The 25,881-nt window shown below is 40.5% G+C and overlaps 1 protein-coding gene across 1 annotated transcript in view; it reads right to left on the bottom strand.

The window, feature by feature from the left end:
• The window catches only part of CDYL (chromodomain Y like), a 193,210-nt gene that overhangs the window by 80,056 nt on the left and 87,273 nt on the right, over positions 1-25,881 (bottom strand). The window contains exon 2 of the mRNA XM_005305978.5: positions 22,280-22,946. Within this exon, the coding sequence (XP_005306035.1) occupies positions 22,280-22,946 (667 nt within the window). The remainder of the gene's footprint in view (positions 1-22,279; positions 22,947-25,881) is intronic.

Raw genomic sequence — 25,881 nt, 5'->3', positions numbered from 1 at the left:
TTGCTGTCCTCCGAGCACTTTACTTGAGAGAGATAGCAATGACTCAATGAAGCAAAAGGCATGACAAAATCATTACATACTGACCTAAAATCATATATAGGTTCTGAGATTTTAGTCTCTACACAAATATTGCTGCATTCTGCAAATTCTCATTTTATTTGTAAAATGTTTCTAAATTTTGTATATGCTATAATCCAAATGTTACAATTTGTGCTTTGTATTCACTGCTAAAAAGGTGTGGTTTTTACTTCAGGGTAGCTAACACATGTGAACTATCCTAAAGTAAAAATACAGTGAAGACAAGGCATTCAGTTTTACCACATGTTCAACTCACAGAGGTCAGCCTTACACATATCGCCTTACTTAGGGGTTACTTAAGATTAGAGAATACTGTTAAAAAATTCAGAAGAACTTAACTGAGTTAGGGTGAACAACATAATGGAAGATGAAATTGAATGTTAAATGAAAAGTAATATACAATGGAGGAAATAATTTGAACTACTCATATACCTTTCTAGATTCTAAATTAACTCTCTGCTCAGAAAAACGACTAGACAACTCAATCAATACTTCTACTCAATATGCAACAGCAGTTAAAAAAAGCAAACAAAATACAAGGTCTAGAATTAGATAAAAGAAGAACAGGAGGACTTGTGGCACCTTAGAGACTAACAAATTTATTAGAGCATAAGCTTTCGTGGACTACAGCCCACTTCTTCGGATGCATATAGAATGGAACATATATTGAGGAGATATATATACACACATACAGAGAGCATAAATAGGTGGGAGTTGTCTTACCACCTCTGAGAGGCCAATTAATTAAGAGAAAAAAAACTTTTGAAGTGATAATCAAGCTAGCCGAGTACAGACAGACAGTTAGATAACAAGTGTGAGAGATTCAATGTTTGTAATGGCTCAACCATTCCCAGTCCTTATTTAAACCGGAGTTGATTGTGTCTAGTTTGCATATCAATTCTAGCTCAGCAGTTTCTCGTTGGAGTCTGTTTTTGAAGTTTTTCTGTTGTAATATAGCCACCCGCAGGTCTGTCACTGAATGACCAGACAGGTTAAAGTGTTCTCCCACTGGTTTTTGAGTATTTTGATTCCTGATGTCAGATTTGTGTCCATTAATTCTTTTGCGTAGAGACTGTCCGGTTTGGCCAATGTACATGGCAGAGGGGCATTGCTGGCACATGATGGCATATATCACATTGGTAGATGTGCAGGTGAACGAGCCCCTGATGGTATGGCTGATGTGATTAGGTCCTATGATGATGTCACTAGAATTAGATAGATCATGTCTACTGCTTCCCCCCATCCACTAAGCTTGTTATCCCACTTAAAAGTTAGACAGACACCTATTAGGGATAGTCTCAGTATATGAAATCCTGCCTCAGCACGAGGGGATGTATAAGAAAACCGACTGAGGTGCCTTCCAGTCCTACATTTCTGTGATTCTATAAGGATTGTGATGGAGATTGATATGGAAAATATAATCACAATAAATCAATGTGTTCAGTTACCCCATCTCAAAAAGGCTATAGTAGCATTAGCCGGCATTCAGAAATTGAACACTCTCTACACTAGTCCTGTGTGTGAGATCTCTGAATTGACTCCTAGATTAAAACATATTTGGAGAATCTAGGACAAGCCATTGGTCAGAGATGACAACAGGAATTATTGGGGCATGGAAAAACTTTTTATATAAGAGAAATTGAAAAGACTGCAATGGATTGCTTTAGAAAAGAGACAAATAAGAAGGGCCATGATAAAATAATGAATGGTAGAGAGAAAGTAGATCAGAAACATCTTGTGTTTTGAATAAGGGTGAACAGGACAAGAGGCATTCAAACAAATTGAAAGGTGCCAAATTCAAAACTCTCAAAAAGGAAATATTTTTTCCACACAGCTTCCAATTAGTCTCTAGCATTCATTACTACAGTATATCAGAGGCTAAGAGCACAGCAGGATTGAAAAAAGGCTCAGGCATTTATATGGATTTTAAAAAAATTCCAGAGTTAGAGTAGCAATTTCTTTAAAAGCATTTGGAAGGGATATAAATCCTTCATACTTCTTTAATTATGGGGCTGCTTTGCACCCAATTCACTCTTCTACACCAGATGTTATCAGCCCCATGCCACTTTGAACATACACCCTACGTCATCCTCAGAAGCAAGGGCTGGCATGGAAGCAGATTTATGGCAACTCTGTAAAAAGAATCCTCCTATAGAGGGAAGATCTTCTCAGGGCAGATGTGTCCAATTTAGAACCACATTGCAGTTGTGGGTCAATGCTAAGCAATCAAAGCATAGTACAGAATTGAGACCTCTGACTGTCTAAAGTCTGCCAGATCTTTGAAATACCTAAAGCCTGTGTATCCTGCCAACTCTGAGTTTGTAGGTTCTGTAGAGACTGATTAAGAGCTTTTAATATACTATTATAGGCTTCAATGGCAAACAAATTTCACAAAACCCTGCAGTCTGAAATCTAACTTTATTTGGAGGGGGAGGGAGGGGAGGAGAAGAGGAGAAGGAATTGGAAATTTGAATAAATATATACAGTGTTGGAACTTAAAGGCAGGTTTCTAAACTCCAAGGAATTAACTCTGAAACTAAACACTTTAGGCTTTGCAAACTAGGTCTATGTATGGACCTTTTATCAGGCTCTTAGGAAAGAGAGTCTAAGACAAGCAAGTATCAGTGAAAGATGACCCAACAAAAAAGCACTGGAAGATTTTTTAAAAAGCAAAACCCACCACTTACTTTCTTTTTTCCTTTTGTTATATGTGTCATAACATGAAAATGCCTGTGAACAGATTCCCTTCAAATTTGGGGGTGGGGGAGAACCCCCAAATCCCACACATCATCCTTTCGAAAAAGAACATACTAAATTTCAAATGCAAAGGATCTTTTTTTGAGGAATACAGAGGTGGGCCAAAATCAGGCTAATACTGAGAAGCTGATTACAACCTTATCTATGGTAAGATTAGTGTATTTCCATAATTAATATTTGAATAGTTATTCAACATTTAGAAAAAATTATTCTGATGGGCACATGTGGTGGGTTTTCCTTCCAAGATTAATGATCCTGAACTGCCTGAAGCACTTCTTTAGAGTAAAGCAACCATCAATAGAAAGACTAGAAGCCTTTTTTCTTAAATTAACGTAAGGAAGAGAGTTTAATGTAATGAAGGTGAAAGTAATGGGATTTTAAACAATATTGTTTTTTGTTGTTGTTTTTCTTAAAACTACAAGTACAGGAGATTGCATAGTGTTCTTTGTTTGGGATTTCTATGTTTGCTTGTTTGTTTTTCTTTTGCCAAATAACAGGTTAAAATTCAAACTAGTAGTCCGGTGCTTTGAAGAACAGTGTATTACAAGAAAATTGACTTAAAGAATTATCCCTTTTCATTGTGTCTGTATATGTAAACGAGGGCTGTTAATTAATCACAGTTAACTCAAGTGATTAACACAAAACAAATTAACTAGATTAAAAAATAGTCGTGACTAATCACAGTTTTAATCACACTATTAAACAATAATAGAATACCAATTAAAATTTATCATCAATATTTTTGGATGTTTTTCTATATTTTCAAATATATTGATTTCAATTACAACACAGAATACAAAGTGTACAGTGCTCACTTTATTATTTTTGATTACAAATATTTGCACTGTAAAAAAGAACAAAAGAAATAGTATTTTTCAATTCACCTCATACAAGTTCTGTAGTGCAATCTCTATCTTGAAAGTGCAACTTACAAATATAGATTTTTTGTTACATAACTGCACTAAAAACAAAACAATGTAAAACTTTAAAGCCTACAAATCCACTCAGTCCTACTGCTTGTTCAGCCAATTGCTAAAGTAAACAAGTTTCTTTACATTCATGGGAGATAATGCTGCTCATTTCTGTTTTACAAGGTCACCTGAAAGAGAACAGGCATTCACATGGCATTTTTATAGCCGATGTTGCAAGGTATTTATGTGGCAGATGTGCTAAACATTCATATGCCCCTTCATGCTTCAACCACCATTCCGGAGGACACGCTTCCATGCAGAATTTAAATTGGTATTCTATTATTGTTTAACAGTGCAATTAAAATTATGATTAATTGTGACTTTTTTTAATCTTGCAATTTTTAAAAATCATTTGACAACACATTTATAAAGATGCACCATCAATCTGAAAATCCTATTTGTTTGAAAATAATGTATCTAGTATAGCATCAAGTTATAGTTATGATTAACACAACTGAAAGTTGGGGAAAAGGATATATTTTCCCATTTCTTTACTTTGTGGATTTGACAGCACTTAGTGTATAGTCAGTTTCATTGTGTCCAGTATAATCAGGAAGTTTCTCCCTTGATGAAAGGGCCTTTGTAAACAAACGGTAGAGTAGAAAACCCCCTTTTAAATATTTATTTAAAAAACATTCTTGGACGTACTGTTTAACTGGTTATCAGAAACTGGATTTTTTTTTAAATCAATTAAAAAAATCAGGTGGTCTATGTCCCATTAAAGTTGGTTCTCCCCAAATCTTTGCTATTGACTTCAATAAGTCTAGGATTTCTCCCCTGGATTGTGTCCACACATTCCTCTTTCATGAAAATAAACTTCAGAATAATCTTTCTGAATCTATTTTTATTTACAATATGTATATAGTTCCTATTAATTTGTTTATCAAATTTGGATAAAAAACAGGGAAAGTAGCTGAAAAATCTACACCCCTCCACCCACCCACATACTTCCAGGGTGCCAGCAAAACAAAACCTTCAGCAAGCCAGCCTTCTTCTCTTCAGACACTGTTTCCAACTATTGTGCATCTCTGTCTTAACCGCTCTCATTAAATGCATGTTAAGGGTATAGCTCCAAGTTACCATACCCTTGACAAAGGCTCTTCTAAAAGGCTCTTAGACCCTTGGTGAGGTGTTAAATAACATTACATCCTGGATTAGAAACTGGTTAAACAACAGAAAACAAACAGTTCATTTTCACTGTTTAATTAATTCTACACTGTTAATTTTCAGCATGACAACGGCTGACTGTCCGTGTTGTTTAATACATTTATTAATTAACTGAATAGCGAATGTGAACAAGGTGGTTGCAACATTTCAGGACCACATTTTATTCTCGTTAAGAACAGAAAAAGCTGAAAAACTTCAGAGTGACCTAACAAAGACAGGTGAACGGACAAGCTGGATGGCAGATTTAAAATGCTGCAATGCACTGCACACTGGAAGGAATAATTTGAACTATTCAAACACATCGCTGGGTTCTAAATGAACTGCAACCACTCAGGAAGAAGACCTGGGCATCATTGTGGACTTTTGCTCATTCAGCTCTAGATGAATTAGTTAAGTGCTATCACACAGACAACGGAGAATACACAGGAGCATATACTATTATATTTTTGACAAAAATGGTGAAAGTAAAAACCAAACCAAACCAAGATGACTTTACTCAATAGATTTTAATTCAATTCATAGCAGATGAAATGTGTGTCTAAACTACTTTATCATTAAATAGTTATATTGAGGCCAACCAGGTCAGAGCCCCGCTGTACTGTACAAACAGAGAAAATGACAGTCCCAGCCCCCCAAAAAATTATAATCCAAAAAGAGACCATACTACTATAAAAATATTACATCTTTGAATTGAAGATTTTATCACACGCTTGAATGAATAAATTCATTAGCCAAATATACACAATAAACACTTTAGACTGAGTAGTGATTTTCATCCAAGTATCTCAAAATGATTTACATATCATTCAGACTCACAACACACCAAACAGGTGGGGAAGAAGTTTAATCTTATTATAATTGGGTAAATGGAGGTACAGTTAAATTAAATGACATGTCTTAGATTATATGACAAACTGGTGGCAGAGCAGGGAACAGAAATGAGGAACTATTCAACATTTAATATGAAAACACTAGTAGTGCTGACAGATTCTCTTCATAATGGAGGCAAGATATGAAAAGCATGAAGAAAATACGGTATTTGTGAACAGTTCTTAGTGAAAATGTATGTATCTACTGTACATCTGTATGTACCTGCTTACTGTATACTGTTTTTGTGGATATGAAATAAGTGGACAATTTGACAATAAATCATATTGTCCGCTTATTTTATATCCACAAACAATATTTTTATTGTTTTATTGAAATGATATCCTCTAAAAACACATCTAGGGTCTGTTCCAAAGCCAATGGAGTCTTTCCATTGACTTCAAAGGTCTTTTGATCAGGACCCCAGTGCACAGTAGATATAGTCATGAATCATAAAAGTGAAGGAATGTTCAGATCTGGGATTTTGCTTTGGACCCATCCGTTAAGTATATTAATATTAAAAAAAAAATAAAGGATTTGGATCAATTTGTATTTTTGAAATAAGTATGTTGCTTCAATTTTACATGATCATTTCTAAGAAAGAGAAAGGTGAACAATGACTCCCTTATCTAATATACTATACCATCTATAATTGCCTATTTAGCCTGAATTACTTACATAAAAGGTCACCACGATATCTATTTCTAGTCCAAATTTACCAAATTTTCAAACATATTGCATCTAATATTTAAATTTGAAAACCAAAATATAGGCTTTTTTTAGCAAGTCATTTAAAGCATTTAAGGTAGTGGAGGTTTTCCATTACTTGTGTTACTACAAATAGAATCACACTGAAATAATAACAACTCAAAATGTCAAATTTAATGATTGTAAGATGTCTGGAGCTGTTACCTAAACATCAAACTTAAAAAATCCAGCACATTTTGCACACATTGAGAGAAATAAGGATTCCATTTTCCTAGGCATTGTGCCACTAAGGCACTAATGTCTGTAGTAACAGGTGCAAATAAAATTTGTACCAGCTAAGCATTTTCAAAGAAGGGTGTAATCAGGTTGAAAATAACTTTGGAAAATATGGCAAAACAAAATAGCTGAAGGCAATTGCATAGTCTTGTGTGGACATTTAAAGGGCTGTTTTGTCTGAGAGGATCTTGAAATGATAGTCTGGAACACATTGGAAAATCGTTATAATGTGTTGCCAATCTGTAGCACATCACCACCTATCTGAAAAATCTCTGTCTCCTTGCAAGAGTAGGTAAGGTTGGTCATCTGATCTGCATAAGAAGCCTCTGAATATTAGTGGGCCTAGGTAACACTGAAAACTACTTCCCTGACTTTACTTTCTATTATTATTGTTTCTTATGACACATCTATTGATTTGGCAGAGATTGATGAATTGTGTATAGGGAAAAAGAAGTAATTCCTTATAAAGAGCAAAGAATACACTTATTTGCTGATGTAGCCAAGGTTCCTCAAGCTTGGAGAAAGGTTACTTTTCTTCATGGTAATTTTATGTCTGTGCACTTTATCATGGCTGTCTTATTTCCTACTAAACTGAGACACTGTAAAGACAAGAGATTTTTATATATATAATTTTTAACTCAAAAGTCTCTTTATATCTCCCAGATGCTGCCCTATTTGATTCTGTGATAGTCACATTGTGAGCTGTTGTCTGCAGCTGTTTTTTCTGCCTAGTGTAAAATAACTGACTTATGTTCTAGATAGGTTTATAGGTTTGATTTTTGGATGATGATTTTTTTTGCTTTGCAATTAAATAAAAAAATAATTTCAAACTACTAGGGTCAGTGGAATGGTGGCAAAACAGTAGTTTTTGCATTAGACCGTATATTACATGGGATATTTCAGAGTTGCTAAGCCAATATTTTCTGCTGCCTAGTATTTTCCTAGTAATACATTTTTCATTACATGTTGTGTTTTAGTGTGAATAATGCCCAAATTAATATGCAGTATTTTGACTCCCAAGTTTCTTCACAATACAGCTGTGTCTGAATGTTATTAAAGCTAACCTTTTTATCCTGTCCTCATACTGTTTCCCGCCACATCCGTGCACCTATGATTGTCTGAGTATTGCACTGTGCCAGGTCACTGGAAGAACATTCATGCTCAAGCAGCAGGCATCACAGGAGATGATTCATATTTTGAAGCTCTCTACCACAGTCACAGGTACTGGAGCCAGTGACGTAGTCCCACTTGATCATCGTGTCTCTGGATGAGCCAACTCCAGTGAGGAGTCAATTAAGGCAGTGTCACATAGGCCAGGACTGATCTGCACCAGGTGGTAGGTGCTTAACTGGTGGAAGCCAGTCCCTGTCAGCCTTAAAGGTTGTGCATCCTGCTAAACACCTCGTACTACCACTTTCCCACTTCTTATTAATGTTAATTAATTAACATTAATAATCACAACAAAACCCCCATAAGCCTTGTCTGTTTCACTCAGTGTGGAAATAGGACAGTGAGACACTTCAGGGACAAGTGATATTGAATTCACCACAGACTTAAAATTATTTGAGTCATACACTGTTTTAAAAATGCTCAGCCTTCTTTATGGGGAAGACAATCACTTGCAATAACAGAGGTGCATAGTGTTAAAATGATGCTTTTATATTCTGTACACACTTATTTATGGAAGGGTGGGAAGCAGTGAACTCCATGTATAATTCCTGCATGCTTTAGGCTCAGCACATCCAGCTGTGTGTAGCAGACAACCAGTTGGAATATGCACTGATAACCAACCTGCTCTATTGTATGCCATGACTGACACTTGAGCTATGCCCTTGAATGTTCTGGTTTGGTACTGTTTAAGATGATTCTGGATCCCACTTTTCTAACTGTATGGAAGGGTATCTTGCAGTAGAAGTGTAGGCTGGCTGCCTGTCTGTATCAGTAATTGTGGTGAGTCACCTTCAAGGCCTGGGGTTGGTAGAATTTTCTTTATCTTAGTGTTAAATGAGTGGAAAAGAATTAAGGCTAAAATTGCTTTCTGTACTGAAAACTGCAACCTACATAATGTATGTTTACACTGCAACTGGGAGCGAGCGGGGCTCAAGCTAGTTCTCTAAGGCCTGGTCTACACTAGCAGGTTATGTCGAATTTAGCAGCGCTAAATCGAATTAACTCTGCACCCGTCCACACAACAAAGCTATTTAGTTCGACATAGAGGTCTCCTAAATTCGACTTCTGTACTCCTCCCCAACGAGGGGAGTAGCGCTAAATTCGACATGGCCATGTCGAATTAGGCTAGGTGTGGATGGAAATCGACGCTAATAGCTCCGGGAGCTATCCCACAGTGCACCACTCTGTTGACGCTCTGGACAGCAGTCAGAGCTCAGATGCTCTGACCAGCCCTCAGGAAAAGCCCCGGGAAAATTTGAATTCCTTTTCCTGTCTGGGCAGTTTGAATCTCATTTCCTGTTTGGACATCGTGGCGAGCTCAGCAGCACTGGCAACGATGCAGAGCTCTCCAGCAGAGATGGCCATGCAATCTCAGAATAGAAAGAGGGCCCCGGCATGGACTGATCGGGAAGTCTTGGATCTGATCGCTGTGTGGGGCGATGAGTCCGTGCTTTCAGAGCTGCGATCGAAAAGACGGAATGCAAAGATCTATGAGAAGATCTCCAAAGCAATGACAGAGAGAGGATACAGCCGGGATGCAACGCAGTGCCGCGTGAAAATCAAGGAGCTGAGACAAGGCTACCAGAAAACCAAAGAGGCAAACGGACGCTCCAGATCCCAGCCGCAGACATGCCGTTTCTACGAGGCACTGCATTCCATCCTCGGTGCGGCCGCCACCACTACCCCACCACTGACCGTGGACTCTGAGGATGGGATATTGTCCACGCCCGCTTCCTCTGAGATGGTAGTGGACGGGGAAGAAGAGGAAGGAGATGAGGAGGACGAGGCAGTCGACAGCGCTTACAACGCTGATTTCCCAGACAGCCAGGGTCTCTTCATCACCCTCACAGAAATCCCGTACCAACCGTCCCCAGGCGTTAACCCGGACCCAGAATCAGGGGAAGGATCAGCCGGTAAGTGGTTTAAACATGTAAACATTTCTTTATAAAAGAATATAAATATTAACTGTGGCTTTTTCATGATTAGATTGTCCTAGGCACTTAAAGTTCTAGTCTTTGGCAGTGCAACCGCTGCAAAAAAATCTAACAATGTCCGGTAAATCTTGATTGGTTTGCCCTAGGCGCTGTAGTGTTTAGCCCTTGCCAGTGCAGCTACAGTAAAATTCGGTCAATATATCCGGGGATAGAGCAGAAATCCTCATGGGACATCTCCATGAAGCTCTCCTGGAGGTAATTGGAAAGCCTTTGCATGAGGTTCCTTGGGAGAGCGGCCTTGTTGTGTCCTCCGTAGTAGGAAACGTTTCCGCGCCAGGCTACCATCAAGTACTCCGGGATCATTGCCTTGCACAGCATGGCGGCATACGGCTCTGGTCTTTGGAGGCTTTCCCAAAGCATGCGTTCTTTCTCGCTGTCAGAAATACGCATCAGAGTGATGTCGCTCATGGTCCCCTGCTTTGAATTAGGGCAATGTTAGTATTGGGACTGCTTCCCTGTTCCTTTACAGAACTGTAACCGCCGGTTTACAGCCATGCGGTGGAGGCGGGAGAGGGGCAGCATAGAGGGATCTTTCCCGGGGACAGCCGCGAGGGGGTGGGACAGGGGCAGAGTTCATGCTTGCCGGATTGCTGGCAGCAGGAACTGGCCAACGCTAGGAGCATTGCTTTGAACGTGAAAGTAGGGCAGTGCTATTATGAAAGTTTTAAGCTGCCACAAGTCTACGGCTTACCATGTCAGCCCGCTACCCAAATTCTGCTGTGCTGTTCCGATTCTGCGATCTGCACTGCAGGACCCCAGGGACTGAATGCGAAGGGCGAAAATTCAGCCTTGTCCTGAGTGCGCATGTGATAGGTGCTGTGAATGGTCTTTTTCACAGAGAAAGACTATTTTCTTTGTTCACCCAAAAATTTATCTTTCTGAGGAATTCACTCCCTTTTTCCCATCCCACAGCTGTGGCTGTCTCCCGACCTACCCTGTCATCAGACTCCCAGAGGCTGTCGCAGATTAGGCATAGACTTAAAAGGACACGGGACGAACTTATGGGCTGCTCCCGAGCCGAGGCAACCCTGCAGAGTCAGTGGAGGGAGAACATGTCCCAATACCAGCGAGCACACAGCGAACGGGAGGAGAGGTGGCGGCAGGAAGACCATCAGGCGACTCAAACACTGCTTGGACTAATGAGGGAGCAAACGGACACGCTCCGGCGCCTTGTGGATGTTCTGCAGGACCGGAGGCAAGAGGACAGAGCCCCGCTGCAGTCTATGTGTAACCACCGTCCCCCGCCACAAAGTCCCATACCCCCCTCACCGAAAGTACCAAGAAGGAGGGGCTGCAGAGCCCGTGAAAACTGTCACTCTACCCCTGCAGACTGCTAAAGTGGCAGGAGGCTGTCATTCCCCAAAATTTAATGAGTCCTTTCCTTCCCGCATCACCCAATCCCCCATCCCAGTTTCATCCCCTAACTGTCCATTTGCTAATAAAAAATACGTTTCTGTTAATTGCTGTTTCCATCATGTTTTTTTTAGATGACAGTCTGTTTTAAGGGGGGGAAAGGTGGTTGGTACAGACACAGGGGCAGGTTCAGCAGCAGGTCACACACACAGTGCAGTCACTAGGCACCCTGGTCAGTCTGGGAGGTGGTTTTCATTGTCTGTTGGGGGCGGGGGGCTATGAGATTTTTTGGCGGTGGCAGGGCGGTTACAGATCTTATGCAGCGGTCCTTATCCTGGATCACAGAGCCACGCAGCAGGGAATCTGTAACCGTCCTCCCCCTGCCACAAAGTCACATAGCCCCCACACACAGAGTCCCGAACAGGTGGCAGGCTCCGTTCAAACAATCAGTCCGCCAGTGCGGACCACTGTAGAAGCAGGAGCCTGGCATTCCTCGAGTTTAGAAGCGTCCTTTGCATGAGTACACTACACCCGCTCCCCACCACAGTCTGCGTCCCAGTTTCAACACTTTCCCGCGAAAACAGTAATAAATAAAACGTTGTTCATTAACAAATTATCAGTGATTTTATTTTTAAATGTGGGTTGGAAGGGGGTGAACGGGGTATGAAACTGGAGAGGATTGTGAACAGTCACTGGGTAAAGAAACGGGGGCAGGTTCAGCTGCTCTGTAAACCAACAAAATTGTCACAGGTGACCCTGCTCACTCAGGAACCTAGCTTTCAAAGCCTCCCGGATGCACAGCGCGTCCCGCTGGGCTCTTCTAATCGCACGGCTGTCTGGCTGGGCGTAATCAGCAGCCAGGCAATTTGCCTCAACCTCCCACCCCGCCATAAAGGTTTCCCCCTTGCTCTCACAGAGATTGTGGAGCACACAGCAAGCTGCAATAACAATGGGGATATTGGTTTCGCTGAGATCGGAGCGAGTCAATAAGCTTCTCCATCTCCCCTTGAGACGTCCAAAAGCACACTCCACCACCATTCTGCACTTGCTCAGACGGTAGTTGAAGAGTTCCTTTTCACTGTCCAGGGTGCCTGTATAGGGCTTCATGAGCCAGGGCATTAGCGGGTAGGCTGGGTCCCCGAGGATCACTATAGGCATCTCGACATCCCCAACAGTTATTTTGTGGTCCGGGAAGTAAGTACCCTCCTGCAGCCGTCTAAACAGACCAGAGTTCCTGAAAACACGAGCGTCATGAACCTTGCCCGGCCATCCGACGTAGATGTTGGTAAAACGTCCCCTGTGGTCCACCAGTGCTTGCAACACCATGGAAAAGTAGCCCTTTAATGTACTGGCTGGCCTGGTGGTCCGGTCCCAGGATAGGGATGTGAGTTCCATCTATGGCCCCACCGCAGTTTGGGAATCCCATCGCTGCGAAGCCATCTATGATCGCCTCCACGTTTCCCAGGGTCACTACCTTTGACAGCAGTACATCAACGATTGCCTTGGCTACTTGCATCACAACAACCCCCACGGTAGATTTGCCCACACCAAAGTGGTTCGCGACTGACCGGTAGCTGTCTGGCGTGGCAAGTTTCCAGAGGGCTATGGCCACTCGCTTCTGGACAGTCAGGGCTGCTCGCATCCGGGTGTCCTTGCGCTTCAGGGCAGGGGACAGCAACTCACAAAGTTCAAGGAAAGTTCCCTTCCGCATGCGAAAGTTTCTCAGCCACTGGGATTCATCCCAGACTTGCAGCACTATGCGGTCCCACCAGTCAGTGCTTGTTTCATGTGCCCAGAATCGCCGTTCCACGGCATCAACATGACCCATTGCCACCATGATGTCCACGGCGCGGGGTCCCGTGCTTTGTGACCGGTCTGTGCCACTCTCAGACTTCATGTCCTCATCGCGCTGCCGTAGCCTCCTCGCCCGATTTCTGAACATCTGCCTCTGGAAAAGGTGGCTGATAAGGTGCGAGGTGTTGACAACGGCCATAACTGCAGCGATGGTCGCAGCGGGCTCCATGCTCGCAGTGCTGTGGCGTCCGCGATGTCACTTAGCAGAAAAGTGCGCGAACTGATTGCCCGCCGGCACTTTCAGGGAGGGAGGGCGGTAGTGACGGTTGGATGACGACAGTTACCCAAAACCACCCTCGACACATTTTTTTCCCCAGCAGACATTGGGGCTCGACCCAGAATTCCAATGGGCAGCGGGGACTGCGGGAACTGTGGGATAGCTGCCCACAGTGCACTGCTTCCAATGTCGACGCTTGCCCCGTTAGTGTGGACTCACAAAGTCGAATTACTGTCCTTAGTGTGGATACACATGTTCGACTTTGTAATATTGATTCCACATATTCGATTTAAGTACAATAGAACTACTCTCGTAGTGTAGACATACCCTAAGAGTAACAGTGACCTTGTGCTTTGGGCTGGAGCTTGGGCTATCAAGCCGAGGGGGGTCTGGTGGTCTTGAGAGCCTGAGCTGCAAAATCCACATTGCTATGTTTAGTGTGTTAGCTCAAGCCCCACTAGCACAAGTCTGTCTACCTGGGCAGGGAGACTCACTCCTAGCTGCAATATAGCCACATACATATACTCTAAATTATACTTTTGACAACAGGTCCTCACAGGTGCTACTTCTTTTTGCAGACCCAAATTATTTCAGCATTCATTAAAACCTTATTTCATAGTGAATATGGTTGCCATTTGGAAATACTCCAAATGTTAATATGGGCCATAAGAAACAAAGAAATTGACAGGAATTGTGCAATCACGTGTGTGGACAAATGCCAATTACACAACAGGCAAGTTGGATGCCTCTAGGGAACAGCAGAGAGCAGACCAAGGCAGCATGTCTGAAGGCTGCAAGGAAACAGAAGTCTAGTGGGAGTTGAATAAATATGTTTTATCATTTAGTACCGTTTTCCTCTCTACTCTGTGAGGGAATCATGAAGGCACACAGCCAAACATTACACCTGCCTCCTTTCCCCAATAGACAATGAAGAAGCAGTTTGTCCATGAGACCCTCGGGCAGATTCTCCCTCTCATAGACTAACAGGCCAACATCCCAGACATTTCTGTCTGATATGGGTATCACAGATTTAAGGAGTTTTAGGAGGCTTTTCAGACTGTTTGTACTCTCCTTAATAGCCTCTTTTCATTACATACAATCAGTGAACATGTTCATATTATAGACAAAACTCACTGGGATGCCATGGGATGAACACAATTTCTATTGTTTATCACTTTCGTTAGCGACAGCTGGGACATTTGCCCAGATATCTCAGCCTTTCTCTGACTTCCGGAACATCAGTGTTGATGACTTTGATTGCTCTGAGCCCTCTCTTCCCTTTCTATCATTGATAGAAAAGATTAAAAATAGAAAGGAGCATAAACTCTGGCAAATGAAGTGTAAAAGTATAATTAGGAAGGCCAAAAAAGAATTTGAAGAACTGTTAACCAAAGACTCAAAAAGTAATAGCGAAAAAAAAAAAGTAAGTACATCAGAAGCAGGAAGCCTGGTAAACAACCAGTGGGGCCACTGGACGATCGAGATGCTAAAGGAGCACTCAAGGACAATAAGGCCATTGCAGAGAAGCTAACTGAATTCTTTGCATTGATCTTCACAGCTGAGGATGTGAGGGAAATTTCCAAACCTGAGCCATTCTTTTTAGGTGACAAATCTGAGGAACTGTCCCAGATTGAGGTGTCATTAGAGGAGGTTTTGGAACAAACTGATAAACTAAACAGTAATAAGTCACCAGGACCAGATGGTATTCACCCAAGAGTTCTGAAGGAACTCAAATGTGAAATTGCAGAACTACTAATGGTAGTTTGTAACGTATCATTTAAATCAGTTTCTATACCAAATGACTGGAGGACAGCTAATATGATACCAATTTTTTAAAAGGGCTTCAGAGGTGATTCTGGCAATTACAGGCTGGTAAACCTGACTTCAGTACCAGGCAAACTGGTTGAAACTATAGTAAAGAACAAAATTGTCAGATACATAGATGAACATAATTTGTTGGGAAAGAGTCAACATGCTTTTTGTAAAGAGAAATCATGCCTCACCAATCTACTAGAATTGTTTGAGGGAGGTCAACAAGCATGTGGACAAGGGGGATCCAGTGGTTATAGTGTACTTGGATTTTCAGAAAGCCTTTGACAAGGTCCCTCACCAAAGGCTCTTAAGCAAAGTAAGCTTTCATGGAGTAAGAGGGAAGGTCCTCTCATGGATTGGTAACTGGTTAAAAGATAGGAAACAAAGGATAGAAATAAACGGTCAGTTCTTGGACTGGATAGAGGTAAATAGTGGTGTCCCCCAGGGGTCTGTACTGGGACCAGTTCTATTCAACATATTCATAACGGATCTGGAAAAAGGGGTAAACAATGAGGTGGCAAAATTTTGAGGTGATATAAAACTACTCAAGATAGTTAAGTCCTAAGCAGACTGCGAAGAGCTACAAAAGGATCTCAGAAAACTGGGTGACTAGGCAACAAAATGACAGATGAATTTCAATGTTGATAAATGCAAAGTAATGCACATAGTTAAACATAATCCCAACTATACATATAAAATGATGGGTCTAAATTAGCAGTTACCACTCAAGAAAGAGATTTTGGAGTCATTGTGGATAGTTCTCTGAAAACATCCACTCAATGTGCAGCGGCATTCAAAAAAAGCAAACAGAATGCTGGGAATCATTAAGAAAGGGATAGATAATCAGACAGAAAATATCATATTGCCTCTATATAAATCCATGGTATGCCCGCATCTGGAATACTGGGGCGACCACATCTGCACACCCCATCTCAAAAAAGATGTATTAGAATTGCAAAAGGCTCAGAAAACGACAAAAAAAATGATTAGGGGTATGGAACGGCTTCCATATGAGGAGCGATTAATAAAAGTGGGACTTTTCAGCTTGAAAAAGAGACGACTAAGGAGAGATATGAAAGAAGTCTATAAAATCATGACTGGTGTGGAGGAAGTAAATAAGAAAGTGTTATTTACTCCTACTCAGAACACAAGAACTAGGGGTCACCAAATGAAATTAATAGGTAGCAGGTTTAAAACAAACAAAAGGAAGTATTTTTTTCACACAACGCACAGTCAACCTGTGGAACTCATTGCCAGAGGATGTTGTGAAGGCCAAGACTATAACAGTGTTCAAAAAAGAACTAGATAAGTTCATGGAGTGTAGGTCCAGTAATGGCTATTAGCCAGGATGGACAGCAATGGTGTCTCTAGCCTCTGTTTGCCAGAAGCTGGGAATGGGCAACAAGGAATGGATCATTTGATGATTACCTGTTCTGTTGATTTCCTCTGGGACACGTCATTGGCCACTGTCAGAAGACAGGATACTAGGCTAGATGGACTTTGGTCTGTCCCAGTATGGCCGTTCTTATATTGATTCTCTCCCATGATTCACTCTCCTTCACCCTTTTGCCCCTTTCCCATAACAAAGTCCTCCTTGCCAATCCCCAACCCTAGGAAACCCCCAACATCTCCTCCTCTGCTCCTGCTCTGTCTTTGCAGAGCATCTCTGGCAGAAATCCCATGACCAGCCTGATTTTCTCCACTATAAATTCATTCTTTCCTCCTTCAGTTCTGCCATTTTCCTGGCTAAACAACTCTATTTCTCCTACTTGACTGGATCCCACCTCCTCAATGGAATTGGAGGAGAGGGATTCCAGACAGCAATTGTAGACAGCATGTTCAATGAACTTAGAGATGAAAGGGAGATGGGAAAGTAGGTGGAGATGGAAGCGAGGTCAAGTGTGGGTTGCCTTTAAAAAAAAAAAAAGATGGAAGAGACTAAAGCATGTTTATATTCTGAGGGGGAGGGGGAAAAAAAAAAGAGAGTTCCTTTCTTTCTATACCATCCTACAACCTCTACAATTTGACTTTTGCTCCTTCCACTCCACTGAAATTGCTCTCACCAAATTCTTTAATGACCTCTTCCTAGCTGAAACTCAGAAGGAATACCCATCCTCCTTTTCCTTGACCCTACTGGCTGTCTTTGACAGACTTGATCATGTTTTTCTTCTTAAATCTTGTCTTCTGTTGGCTTCTGCTACTCTCTCCTCTCCTGGTTCTCCTCCTACCTCGCTAATTGCGCCTTCAGTGTGTCCTTCAGAGATTCCTCCTCATCCTCCCTGATAGCTTTCTGTGGAGGTTCCACAGGGTTCTGTCCTTGGTCCGCCGGTCTTCTGACTTTACACTTAACCTCTGGGTTCTCTCATCCACAAACACAAATTCAGCTTCCACCTCTATGCTGACCTCTCTACTCCAGACCTATTCCGTCTGACCAAAATAAAATCTTGGCCTGTTCCTCTAACATCTGCTTGTGGATGTCTACCCATTAGCTAGAGTACAACATGGCTAAAACGGAGCTCTTAATCTTCACCCCTACCTCCTTTCTTGATCACTGTGGACACCACCACCATCCTGCCTGTCAGTCAGGCCATTAACCTAAGCATCATCTTTAACTCAAACCTCTCATTAGGTCCTCACATCCAGGCTATGTCTAAATCCTGCAGATTCTTTCTGCATAACCGCTGAAAGGCACAGCCTTTCCAATCCATCCACAGAACTAAAACCTTATCCAGGCTCTCACCATCTCACTTATCAATTACAGCAACTTTCTTTTCTCTGGACTTGTGTGATGCTGTATGATTGAAACATGACCAGTTATATCATTAATATTGCCACTGTTAGTCAACTGCAACAAATCTTGTACAAGGTATATCATGTAAGGTGTCAATGGAAAAGTTATGATTTACTGAATATGATTATCCTCTTGGTAATGCATGTATCATTTTTGTATCTGAAGTTATGAATATTGACTGTGTACCAGTATTTCAAATGTATTTGCTCCTGGGGTAACCCCCACCAGGTAATTTACATACTGTCTAGCCAGCACACCGTGAATGGACCATTAACTAACACAATGGGCCATAGAAAAAGCAGTGAGTCTTCCTTTGGACACCTTAGCCAGAATATGGGTGAGTAACAGCTGATCCTATGACTCATCAAAGCATTCAAGGGCATGTCACTTGCTCATGTGACCCTGGGCTCCATCTTGTGCTTGTAATTTTCCACAAACCATGACTGAGAGCAGTCCCTCCACATGGGAGAAGGTATAAAAAACCCTGGAAGCATCTCCATTTTGCCTCTTTCCTGCTCTGATCTCTGGATTATGGATTTACACTAAAAGAAGTATTCCAACCAATGGACTGAGGACCTTTAAATCTTTTCGAAGTTACCAGAGATTTTACAAGCCAGCAGTTTAATCCATCACTGCTTCAAACCTGATACAAGAACTATGCAATGGTTGTATGTATTTGATTCCTTTTACCATTTTAACTCTCTCCTCCTCCTTTTTGCTTATAAATGAACTTTTAGATATTAGATACTAAAGGATTGGTAACAGCGTGATTATTGGGTCAGATCTGAGTTTCATATTGACTTGGCTATCTGGCTGATCTTGTGAGATTAGAAGAACCTGTTTGATTAAATTGGTTTTCAATAACCACACATCATTAAGTCTAGTGTCTAGATGGTAAAACAAAGGCTGGGATACTTAAAGAGATTGCATTTCTGACTTCTAGTTAACCAGTGTCGTGAGACAGAAGTTTACTTTTGTTACTGGCTTGGTATATCTTATGGAAGAACAAGCACCAGTTTGGGGTGGGTCTGCCCCATTTCTCAGCAGTTTGTCCTAAATCTGGTATTCTCAGCTGTGACTCACTGAGGCACGGTGACAACTTGACAAATGCAAGCTTGTCCCACTCATATCTATTTAGAATGCTGCTGCAAAGATCATTTTGCTAGCTTGACATTTTGATCATATCACCCCCTTTGCATTTCTCCACCAACTCTCTTCTTTATTGCACATCAAACAGGAGCTATTTGTCTTCACTTTCAAGGCCCTTTACAGACTTTCCCCACCATACCCATAATCTCTCACTTGCTACAGAGATGTTGACTCCTGCCTTGGATCGGCCCCCGTTGCCAGCCTCCATTGGGCACTTATTAAATTTTCAAACAAGCATTATTGTGCTTCCTCGCATGCCATCCCTCATGCTTGGGAGGAATTGCCCATAAACACCCACAAAGGTGCCTCATTATCCTCCTTCACATCCCTTTCTTCTTTGTCCATGATTTCTACAAAAAACTTGGTAACAGCTATGTTCTGAGACCACTGCCTATCATGCTGACCAATATTGTCTCATTCTTTCCTCACACTCCCCCATCTGTCTGTATCCATCTGTTGTCTCTTGCCATATTCTTAGACTGTAAGCTCTCTGGTGCAGGGACCATCTTTTGTTCTGTGTTTCTACAGCGCCTAGCACAATGGGGCCCTGGTCCATGACTAGTGATCCTAGCTGCTACAGTAATGCAAATAAATAAAATTATTAATAATAATGATGATCTAGGCCCTGGGTTTCCTCTGCACATGCATTGTTTCAAGGTGTGTGCTCTCAATGTACATTAGATAAGTAGAGCTGGGTGGGTAAATGGTTTTCCCATCCCAAAAGGTCAAAAGATTTTCATGAACTGACAATCTGAAAATTATTTTGGTACAAGTCAATCGAAACCTTTTGTGTCCATAATTTGGAAGTATTTAATTTTTACTTCAGCGTAGTGATTTAATGTTTTACTATAATTAGCTTAAATTTTAAAACTAAAAGTAGTTATGAACTGAAAAAATTGAATGTTTTGTTTTGAAAAATGTCAAAACGTCCCACTCTGACAAATCTGAAACTTTTTTCCAAAAACTTTTTGAAACCAGATATTTGTTAAAAACCGACCATTTCCCACAGTTTCAGTTTCAACAATCTGGCATTTTCCAACAAAAAACGCTTTGGGGAAAAATTCCCAACCAGCTCGAATAATAAGTTTGTTTTGAAAATATCACATGGTTTAGTCCTCCTGACTACATTCCCTTCTCCCCCCTCCTTTTTGTCCTACTGTATCTGCACCTGTGAAGAAGAGCCAGAACATTCACACAGTGCCACAATCCTAAGTGTTAATAGGTGGGCTTTTGAAGACATTCCTGAGATGATGTTTGGTTGACATGACAGTATATTGACTACCTGGCCAGTGTATCTACATCTTCTGAAATGCATGACAGCAGTTAGAGAAACAGTGACACCTTAGCAAATATACAGGTATAAGCACCTGACACAATACCACTTATCCTCTACATGACTGAAACATCCTTCATTTCTATTCATGTGAGACTCCATGCAATTCTCCTCTCTCCACTTTCACTGGAGGCACTGTACTATTCCCTATATTGCCAATGCTACTAATGCAGAAGGACTGGATTTTGGAAATGGTTTTGTCATTCGTGGCCAGTGATTTGCCTGACAAGGTTCCTTGTTTCCTCTGTTTCTTTCTCTGGATGCTAGGAGGCAACTACACTGAAGAGAGAGTACATTTGTCAGTTCACAGTGGGCATCCATACAACACTTTCTCACCATATCAGTTATCACAAAACCATTGCATGTGCACACACCTCTAGTTCATCTACATCAGCGACTTATTGACAGTAAGTTTCATACATTGCAGTCTCTTATGTTTATCTCCAGCTTCTGTTTGTGTCCTTTGAGGTTCACATTCCACATTCAGCCCATGCACAGCAAGAGATAGTCCTGTCACCAAAGCGTGCATTAAAATGATGCCCTAGTTCATCTGAAGCACAGTGGATTAATTTGTGACCTGACACCACAGCTCCTAGAATGAGTTCCTCACTGCCCACTGCGTTCCAAACTCTCCTATTATGCCTGGGTTTTCAGAAACTCTGAATAGGAGCAACAATGTGTATGAGCTACAGGCGGAAGTGAAGTCCTCAGAACAATCTCTTTTGTGCCCATCTGTTGTGCCTGTAGCTGCTATGTTTGCGAGGCCCAATTCTTAGTTTCCAAAACATTTTTGTCATCCCTTCAACCTCAATAGTACACCTGCAGATTTTGGCCTCTGCATCACATTTGCAGATGCAATTTTACACTTTAGAAAATGTAGCCCTAAAAGTGCACTCACAAGAATATTTACAATTGTACAGAACAGTCTAAATATGTTTACAGTTATTCTTCCCCTTTAAAGAATAAAGACTTGGGAAACCAAAGGGATGAACATGAAGTTTTTAAACAGGTTTCAATTATTAAAAAGCAGTTTGTCCTTTTATGGTGTTACAAGTTTTGTAAAACCATTTGAATAAATTCATAGTAGGTCATTGAGATATTAGTAAATTTGGTCTTTAATCTAAATGAACTTTCAATGTAAAGTGAATTATATACAGCCAAATACTGCTAAATATAATCAAAATGCAAGACAGAATTCAGTTCAGAAAGTGCATATATCTGCCCAATTGGCTCAAATTTGCACAGAAACCAACCATAAGAACATTATTATTTAAACCATATAATTCTGATGGCTTTAATCCAAGCAACAGTTAGGCAAAAAGATATGTAAACCAAAAGAGAGAGAACCACTGTAAAGAACTCCTACTAAAAATTACGTGACTATTTCCATCATTTATATTCCTAGCATTCATGACAAATTTGAGTCTCACCTATTTAGAGAAATTTAAAGCAATGATGTAATCTTTGGGAATGGTACACTGATGTCAAGTCAAACACAGATGTATCTTATATTGATTTTTAAAACACAAATGCCAGTGGAATTCAGTGAAGAAAGCAAAAGCTGGCAAACCTCTCAAAGGCTTCTACAGTCACAGTTATTTTAAAATAAAGCAATTGCGAAATTCTCCAGATTTGGTTTAGTACAGCAGTTATTCTCTCAATCAATCAATATACTGCTCAAACAGGTCAGCTGAACAAGTAATTGTTTGCATATGACAAATAACAAAAAAGAGTCCAGCCAAAAGGCTAATCTACATAAAAGTGTCAAACGTATACACTTACCTTTTCCATTTATCGTTAATGCTGATGCAATTGTGGCTGTTACTGGCACTGGTAGTTGTGGCACTAATGGATGTATTCTTGGCCGGCTCCCCATCCTAGCACGCTCTGCACCAGGTCCTAATAAAGCTCCCACCGGTTTTTCTGCTGCCACTTCTGGTGCGACAGAGTCTTCTTGATCCTGTTCTATGTGGTCCAATTTATCAGGGCTTTCATTTTGAAAGTCATCAACTGCTGTCCTGCTTTTAATAGGACTTTTGGGAACAAGGATTTTAATACCTGATTTTGCAAGGTCCATATTTTTCCTGCCAGAAAGAGATGGTGAATTGTTTTTCCGGAACTTCTGCGTGGCAGTAAACAATTGATTATTTTTTGACTCCTGGTCTTTGCCAATCACTAAAGATTTAGGTGACGTCTTTGAAAAAGAGCTATTGGTAGATCTAGAAATTTGTTTTCTGGCATTATTTGGAGAGGTCCTGTTTGTCCTGGTTAATGTGCTTTCTTTTTGCTTTTCATTGTGACGCCTATTAAATTCATGTATATATTCCTCACAATTTACAAGGTGCTGTTCAGGTTCCCAGGTGTCATCTTCACTCTCATATCCTTTCCATCGCACCAAATATTCTATTTTTCCCTTCTTGTTTTTCCTCTTGTCGACAATTCTCTCTACCTGTTGAAAGGCAAATTAAAAGTTAAACATGGATTTAGATGTAAAGAGGAAAAAATATGAGAGAGCAATTGCACATGGTATTAGATGCACATGGAACACTTTTACAGGAATATAGATTAAAGTATTTTTATGATTCTACCGTGAGATTGTATTCTTCCACTGCTGACTGGCAACGCAGTTTAATGTACCTCAGCTCGTTACTTCGATCTGATAAAAGCTGTCTGGAATATCAAAAATGTTCTGATTCAGAAAATATTTTGTATGTACATGAATCTGAATCTAGCATATCTCAGTTACCACTTTGAGTGAAATCTTGGCCTCACTGGAATCAAGAGATGTTTCGCCACTAACTTTGATGGGGCCAGAGTCCTTTTAACTTCAAGGAAAAAATGTCTTAATATGTTTAGACAGAATGTTTAGATAGCAAACTGTTTATTTTACAAAACATATTGGTTTAATATTGTTTGATCATCTATTTATTTAGCATGAGTCAGGTGTGAAGTTATTGGTCCTAATGATATATTCTTTGGTGATCAAGGACACTGTATAGCTCAGGAATCAAGGGAGGATATGTGCCATTACATGAGGAAGGCTTTTCTTCTGGCAAAGACAAATAACTGAGGATCAGGAGAACTGGTCCTGATCCTGGCTCTGCCAGACTTGTGTGTGTCCCTGAGCAAATCACTGTGCCTCCGAATGGGAATGGACAGTATTATATCGTACTTTTATAGGCAATGCAAGAACAGCCACAGGATTATCAGTTTCTTCTGTTCCACTTCCCCCACAGGAAGTGGTTGCTCACAGGTTGCTCACCCCTTCCATCCTCTCCTATTTTTGTTATGATGCTCCTGCTGCTCCCCTTTCTTCCATGTTCTCCTTGTTTTTGTTTATATGTTTTGTTTTTTAAAAGGGACTCTTACTTTACTGCTTTGACACATCATGAGCAAGGGGCTCCCATATATGACCATACTGAATGCAGGTATCTAGGATTATCTCTGAAGGATACTTCTACACATCTAATTCACAAGTGTGTGGTTAAGCTAAATTAATGTCTATGGAGTGATTAGAAGAATGGAGGGCAATATACAAGTGCAAACATTATTGTTGAATCATATTGCTACTGACAACAAATTGTGTTAAATGTACCTCTTAGTTTTGAATTTATGTATTTAAAATTGCATGTTTGTGTATTGTATTGAACTTCAAATGTTTGTTTCATTTAGACTACATAATTATTTTAACTTCAGCTACAGTAAAATCTATGTGACCTGCTGTAACAGACCTTTGTGATAGACCGCAGGTACTCTACCATAAATATCCAACCACCGGGATGTTACAAAGGCCAAACGTATAACTGGGTTCAAAAAAGAATTAGGTAAGTTCATGGAGGATAGGTCCATCAATGGCTACTAGCCAAGACGGTCAGAGACGCAACTCCATGCTCTGGCTGTCCCTAAACTTCTGACTGACAAAAGCTAAAACTGGACAACAGGGGATGGATCACTCAATTTCCCTGTTCTGGACTGGATTTGCTCTGGTCTAGATGGACCATTGATCTGACCCAGCATTCTTACTTATTTGCATTCGACTAAAGCTAATAGAAACTTTTTACCAGAATTCCCTTAATAAACATTACTTTACTGTTCAAATATATGGTACTACTATTTCAATACACTGAAACAAAATTTGTGAAAAATAAATTGTCAAAACATGTAACTGGTGACATTTTCTAATGGCTAAACAAAGAAAACTTGAAATATTTATAATTTATTTTAGAGCTGATTATATTACTCTTTTATATATTCATGGGACTGATGGAGAATGGGCTAGACATCAGAATATAAAATCAAGGCATTCGCTTTTCCATAAAACAATATATGGAAACCAGCCTGAACAAAAATGTTGTCTCAGAGTGAATGAATAGAAAGTTTACCATATGGATGTAAGGAAGAACAAGCTATCAAGAACTATTGTTAAGACACAGACTGCCTAGAAGTGCTTGTCCGTGTAAACCAAAAATGTTAAATTAAAAGCAAGATGAAAGAACACAAAAACACCAGAATCTTGGTCTTGTATTGTCAGAGAGTAGTGATGATGACTCTGTCTTCCTATCTCCATCTTTCTCTTGTGCTTCTAAAACAAAGATAAAAAAAGCACTAACCTCAGAGAAGATGAGCTACAAATAGCGGTAAGGAAATTTATATTCTCTAACTCAAATCTTCATAATGCACACACCTAATAGGGGCTATATCTTTCAAGGATGACCCATTACTAAGTACACGCTCTTTTAAAGTAGTAGGCAATTACACCTGCATACAAAGAGACACCTCAAAGACATAACAGATAAACTGCTGAACAATAAATACAAATTTTTTTCCTATCCAGATGATTTGTAGAACAGACGCAGCAAAGGCATGAAAAGAACTCTGAACAAAATGTTATGGTTGCTCTTTCAAAAGTTTACAACTGAACATTGACTTAATACAGCTTTGAAGAAGAAAATGCTGCTTTTAACCATGTCAATTCAAATGAAAACAAGCACAGAAACAGTTTTCTTACCTTGTCAAAAAAAATTTTTTTTAAACTTTCTCTTTATTTTTGAGTAGTTTACGTGTAACACAGCACTGTACTGTATTTGCTTTTTAAAAATGTATTTTTAATCTCTGCTGCTGCCTGGTTGTGTAAGTCTGGTTCCAAATGAGGTGTGTGATTGACCGGTCAGTCATAACACTGGTGTTCATAACTCTGATGGTCTATTGTATTTATATTATGATAATGCCTATAAATCTCAATCAAAGATTAGGGCACCGTAAAGACAAGCAATAGAAAACAGTATCTACCTCAGAGAGCCTAATATCTCGATGCCAGACAAGCCATAGCAGGTGGACAAGAAAGACAGGCAGACAGACAGGATATGGGTGTATTGGGAAGAAGA

This window comes from Chrysemys picta, chromosome 2, assembly GCF_011386835.1.
Source record: "Chrysemys picta bellii isolate R12L10 chromosome 2, ASM1138683v2, whole genome shotgun sequence".
NCBI classification, from domain to species: domain Eukaryota; kingdom Metazoa; phylum Chordata; order Testudines; family Emydidae; genus Chrysemys; species Chrysemys picta.
This window is presented reverse-complemented; position numbering and strand designations above follow the sequence as displayed.